Source organism: Sinocyclocheilus anshuiensis, unplaced genomic scaffold, assembly GCF_001515605.1.
Source record: "Sinocyclocheilus anshuiensis isolate Anshui unplaced genomic scaffold, SAMN03320099.WGS_v1.1 scaffold1143, whole genome shotgun sequence".
In the NCBI taxonomy this organism is placed as follows: domain Eukaryota; kingdom Metazoa; phylum Chordata; class Actinopteri; order Cypriniformes; family Cyprinidae; genus Sinocyclocheilus; species Sinocyclocheilus anshuiensis.
The window spans coordinates 1,249,390-1,255,775 of NW_015546123.1; the positions used below are offsets into that span (position 1 = coordinate 1,249,390).

At 35.3% G+C, this 6,386-nt stretch overlaps 1 protein-coding gene across 1 annotated transcript in view; it reads left to right on the forward strand.

Annotated features, from left to right (window-relative positions):
- The window catches only part of LOC107700975 (anion exchange protein 2-like), a 17,321-nt gene that overhangs the window by 2,763 nt on the left and 8,172 nt on the right, over positions 1-6,386 (forward strand). Inside the window, exons 3-7 of the mRNA XM_016502856.1 lie at positions 2,051-2,216; positions 2,792-3,051; positions 3,126-3,262; positions 3,336-3,565; positions 5,358-5,497. Of these exons, the coding sequence (XP_016358342.1) occupies positions 2,051-2,216; positions 2,792-3,051; positions 3,126-3,262; positions 3,336-3,565; positions 5,358-5,497 (933 nt within the window). The remainder of the gene's footprint in view (positions 1-2,050; positions 2,217-2,791; positions 3,052-3,125; positions 3,263-3,335; positions 3,566-5,357; positions 5,498-6,386) is intronic.

Below are 6,386 nucleotides of genomic sequence, written 5' to 3' on the forward strand. Positions count from 1 at the left end.
GGGCAGCCTAGAATATCATGTACTTTCACAACAAAATAAACATTTTTTCTTTATTGAATAATAATAATAAAAAAACCTCTTTGTTCTCTTTCTCTGTATCATTGTTTCTACACTGGTGATTTTTTCAACTAACTTTTTTATTTATACCAAACAAGGCCATAATCATATCTAGAACATTAGGGGGACTATTGTTTTGAGGAAAATATTAAGACCAGACCACTATGGTAATGGTAAAGGAACTAAATAAATAATACGATTTTTTGTAAAGTAATCAATCTGAACTGCAAATAATATTTTTAGCTATTTTAAAATATGCACCCATTCAATTTTAGTTGTATTCCTAATATCTTGAAAGCACAAGACAGAAAAATGCTATTGTCGTCACAATAATTATGAATCAGATGAATCATGTAAATGACAGCCCAACTTTCAATTCAAAACGGCGGAATTTGACGAAAAGAAAGTCGAATAGTTTGCATCACTGGATAATACAGTCGAGCCGACTGTTGCTATAGTAAGTAATTCTTACATTCAACATTAACAGCAAGTCAAAAGGGGTAAGCTTTCAACTGTATAGCCTATCCATGCAATGAACGCACGTTATTGAATGATGCTTTTTTTCTTTTAGAACATTAAAACTGCTCAGGTAATTTCAGTGGTAGGCTATGATACACATATTCGTGTATTAAACTTCTCATAACTCGCAAACTCCCCATGATAGCGCGCAAATATCGTTGTCAGCCTCTGTTTTTCTGCAACAGACTGAAGTCTCCGCGTGAATTCAGCGCGCCTTACATTCAGCTAATAAAAGAAATATGCTGCAATTTTCTGGAGTTATTTTATGATTGTTTGGGCAGTCTCAAGCTATAGCTTAAACTTCTCAAAATACAGTCGGCTTCAGATTAGTTTTAATCTATGCACAAAAAAAATTAACGTAATCTATCTAATTCTGATTGGGTGGGCAAGACAGTCATTTGGGTGGGCTCAGCCCACCCCTGCCCATGCCTGGAGCCGGCCCTGGCCTATTCTACTGATTTGGTGAGATTCTAGCAGTGGTCTGGTCACTTTGAGAAACATTTGCCAATGATCCTCCAGAGGTCTGATTTAATAAGATTAAAAAACTATTTGTGTAACCATGGGGACAGAGCCACCTAACGTGCCATACCCAGAAATCTATTTACTTCTGAGGAACATGTTGTGCCATTATACACCAGTGATGAAGACGTCTGGTTTTTAAATATGTCCTTGGAAAACTGTAGTGTTTGAGTTAGCTTTCATCTGGTTGGTTTTCTGCTCCTCAAAGAGCCATGCATGGCTTGATGGACTTGCTTCTTACACTCATGGTGAGCACAGGGGCTCTCAGCAGTGACAATCGAGAAGTCAAACCTCCTACCAACAAAGCTTGTATTGATAAAAGCTCTTATTGATGATTCTGCAGTGTGAATAATGTTACATAATAGATCCTTAAATAATCACCTGAACAGTAGATGATTATTAAGCATCTAGTTATGGAACCTTACTAGACTGTAAAAAATATTTGCCAGTATGGTAATTCAGGTTATATTTTGTAAAACAAACAAACATACTAACAAACGGAAAAAAAACAGGTCTTAAAGCAGAACTATGTAACTTTTTCTGTGTTCAAAATTTGCAACATGTATATAATGAGCGAGTACATCATGAATTAATCTTCCAAACCGCGTTTTTATCTTATTCCGAATCACTACGGTACACTTATAATAAGTGCTTATATTTTTTGTTTAATTCACTTTAAATACATTTTAAATACATTTTTATTTTTCTTATGCATCTGTTATGTATATTTTATGATCATTTTCAAATACTTTTTATGTATCACACTTTGAATTACCATTATGTATAAAATGTGCTATATAAATTAACTCGCCTTGCCTATGATGTACAAATAAGAACCTGAGAATGCATGTCTGAGTGACTCTCTTTGCTTGCATAACATCTGCTTTGATATCCATCTATGTAGGCTATTTGAAAAGAAATGAAAGTTAATATTTTTCTCTCTGGTTACATGTAGCCTGTTGCAGTGCATTCTTCGCCCCAGCGATGTGATGATGATGATGATGATGATGAAGGGGACTTGAACAAGACACTGGGAGTGCAGCGCTTCCAGCAGATCCTTACACCTGCCCAGCGCGTGCCCATCGAACAACACCGCACCTTTAATGAGGAGGACTTTGAGTGTGAGAGCTTTACTGTTGATGCATCTGGTCTATAGCCTTCTGGTCTATACCTCTTCATATTATATATGACTAAATTAAATGAGAATGCATATTCATTTGACTGTTTTATAGATATTTATAGTGTTTTATGGTGTTTTTTCTAAAATATTTGCCTCCAAAGAAAACAACAAAAGTGAAAATTCTGTCATCGTTTACTCTTCCATAAAACATCATTCCAAAATTACTTTCTTCCATGGACCGCAAAAAATGTAATTATCAAATGCTCAATGAATAATAAATGGCTCAATGGGAAATTAATTTCCCCTCAAAAGGGGAAAATACTCAAAAGTATTGTTTTTCCCGAGAAACTTGGTGTTTGTTTGCGATATAGAGTACTGAAATATAGTTTTTCCTCCCACCTCATATGATTTCGTTCTCAAAAGTTTTGTAAGGTAATGCAAAGTTTCTTGGGGGAACACAAAAGCATTGAAATAAAAATTTTTGTCCTATCTCTTTTTTTTTTTACCATGACCATTTCCCTTAAGGGGCTCTGCAGTGATGCTCTTCTAAGTCTGTGATGTTTTTGGCATTTGTAGATCACCGTCACACCTCTCTACACATTCACCACCCTCTGTCTAAACACCTCCCAGAGGTCCGGAGGAAAAAGCCCGGAAGAAAGCGCAAGGACTCAGGACGGAGGAGGAGTTCATCTATGGGAGCAGCTCCCCCGATAGATGAGGATGACGAGGATGAAGAGGTGGATGAAGATTCCTGTAGCCAGCAGGATAAAGAGGGCAATGTCACCACCACACCTACACCGGACACGGACACAAAGGTGGATGCTGAGCGGGCACAGGTAGTCAAGTCTCACACAAACACACACACTCTTCTTGTTATGATCTTACTAACTTCTCTCTTGTTGGCCCACAGTTTTTTGTATCAGAAGATGATCCTGACTCCATTGTAAAGAAGAACGGTAAAGTCTCACCACATCGAAAGCTGCCAATCATACCCCATTCAATGCTACACACCAGTATCAGCATCCCAGAAGATGTTACAACAACCGCGTAAGTGTACATGTGCACACACACATACACAAACACATAGAACGATTCAAATACATGTGTGTGTTCAATGCAGGGGCAGAAATTGGGTTCGTAATCTGCCCAATGGCAGACGAGTTTCTGCACCATGTTTGTTTCCAAGTTTGAATTCGCCAGACGGCAGCTTTAAGACACGCAGCTATGATCTGCAGGAGCGCCGCCGCACAGGCAACATGACGGGCACCGCACTAGAACACTACCAATACATGCCCACTGACGAGAGCGAGGTGCAGACACTCGCCACGGTTGACCTGGATGGCATTAAAAGTGAGTATGTGTGTTTGTGTAACAATTGACAAAAGATGTATTTGGCAACTTAAGGTCAATGGAGAGTTTTAACATTTATTTATGTGTAAATATATATTAATAATTTTATTAAATCATACACCATTCAAAAGTTTGTCGTCTGTAAGAATGTTTTTATGTTTTTGAAAGAAGTCTCTAACATGCTCACCAAGGCTGCATTTATTTGATACAGTAAAAAGCAGTCATATTGTGAAATACTATTACAATTTTAAATAAGTTTTCTGTTTTAATATATATTTTTAAATGTAACTTATTCATGTGGTGAAGCTGAATTTTCAGAAGCCATTACTGCAATCTTCAGTGTTGACATGATCCTTCAGAAATCATTCTAATATGCTGATTTGCTGCTCAAGAAACATTTCTTATTATAAACAGCTGTGCTTATATTTATTTTGAAAACTGCTAATTTTTTTTCTGTAACTTTTTACAAATAGTGATGAAAGGACAGTATTTATTTGAAATAGAAACCTACAAGTATTTTTTTTTTTTAAATGAGAGAATGATCACAATGCTAATGATTATTATAATTAAATACAAATTGAATGTACATTCTAAAAAATAATACATACATAATCAATTATATATAATAATATATACTATCAATGATACAATGCAAAGTCTAATATTTATTATTAATAATAATGAACTGAATATGTTAACACACAAATAATTTTAATCAATTGACAGCCTTTTAAATATTTTTATTTGTAAATTATTAATTCTGTTTAATATGTTTAACAAAGCAAATTTAACATTTTCCAAGTACCCATGAAACCTATTTAAGTACCTCCCATGTGCTAATTTTTTTTCTGTAACTTTTTACAAATAGTGATGAAAGGACAGTATTTATTTGAAATAGAAATCTACAAGTATTTTTTTTTTTAAATGAGAGAATGATCACAATGCTAATGATTATTATAATTAAATACAAATTGAATGTACATTCTAAAAAATAATACATACATAATCAATTATATATAATAATATATACTATCAATGATACAATGCAAAGTCTAATATTTATTATTAATAATAATGAACTGAATATGTTAACACACAAATAATTTTAATCAATTGACAGCCTTTTAAATATTTTTATTTGTAAATTATTAATTCTGTTTAATATGTTTAACAAAGCAAATTTAACATTTTCCAAGTACCCATGAAACCTATTTAAGTACCTCCCATGGTATAGTTTAGCATTATATTAGTTATTAGTGAGATTTGTTGTTTTTCAGCGAGTAATGGGCATTTCAGCTGATCATAGATCATCAGTGACGTGTTTGGAGTGCAAGAAAATGTATTTGTTTTCCTGGTTATAAAGGACTCCTTTATTTACCTTTCTGTTCTCATTCTTCTGAGAATAAATCATGTTTTCAGTCTGTACATCTGACCATCTGTGGCTGTGATTCAGGAATGTGGACATTCTCAAAGGGTGCAGAGCTGCCCACTACAACTGTGCCTTTGACGTCTCTTTTGTATGTGTGTGTGTGCTGTAATTACAAATAATTTTGACTGAACAATAGATCACTTTGAGGCACAAAACTGAGTCATGTTCTAGTGAGCGCTCAGTTGAGTTTTCAGTTTGTGGTTCTGTGTTTGGATGCTGAGTATTGTGTGTAATATAGCCAGTATTGTCAATGTTACTGATACTCACAGTGTGTTACAATGGGTTCAGTGTTGTTCTGACTTTTTTGTTGTTTTTAAACTCTTGGCTTAGTATTTCAGCACTGTGTTGCTGTCTTTCTTGCAGGTCACAGGTTTGAAGATGTCCCTGGTGTGCGGCGGCACCTGGTTAAGAAGAGTGCTAAAGGTCAGGTGGTTCACATCGGCAAGGACCACAAAGAGCCCATCAGTCGTATCCGGACAAAGTTGGATCGAACCCCACATGAGGTGAGACGCCAGCTAACTAGATTATCTTTCCCCTGTCCATTTGGAGCTATTTTTTAGGCTTGCATGTTTGGTGTAGCAAATAAAAAATGCATATTATGTCATCAGTATCACCTTAAAGAGTGTAGTTTCTAGTGGTCAATAATGGAATTGTAAAACTATGATTATTAAAATCTTAAAAGACTATTTCCCTAACACTCCCCCTGTCTGTTATCGGTTAATCAAACAAATAGCACCACCCCAAACTCACACAATTGGTCGATATTGCTGTGTTTGGCTGGCCAAAATGTGCAAACAAAAGAACAATGTTTTCACACTTTTCAGGAAATCAACCTACTAAAAGTTTCAATATCGAGCAAATTTCACACTTTAGCTGTAATGCTTTCTTATACTGAGGAGAAAATACAGTAAAGCATCATTTTAGATTGCATGCTGTACAAAGCTGGGGTATTACTACCATTGGCCTACTGTTGTTTGTTAGAGGAGATCATGGCCCTGTTACATGGCCTACAGTGTTCGTCATGCCCAACAGCTGAAGGTAGGGTGACAGAGCTGGTATGATTGCTTTGTGGAACAGCTGAAGCTTGTTTGCACTGTTTGCTAATACCACATCTGTACCACTGGTTTTGTGGAAGGCAGTGGATGGTCACAGTATCAGAACTGTGTATAACTAGGCTCACACTGGTAGAACTGTACTTTTGTAGAGCTGTTCAGTCATGATAGAATGCCACTTTTTGATTTATGAGTAGAATAAGGTCTGTTAACATTACTAACATTATTTTAACTTTTTAACATTACTTAAAATGACTTTAACATAACGTAAATTACAGAAGTGACAGTAAAGACATTATAATGTATAATGTTACAAAATATTTATATTTATAATATATAT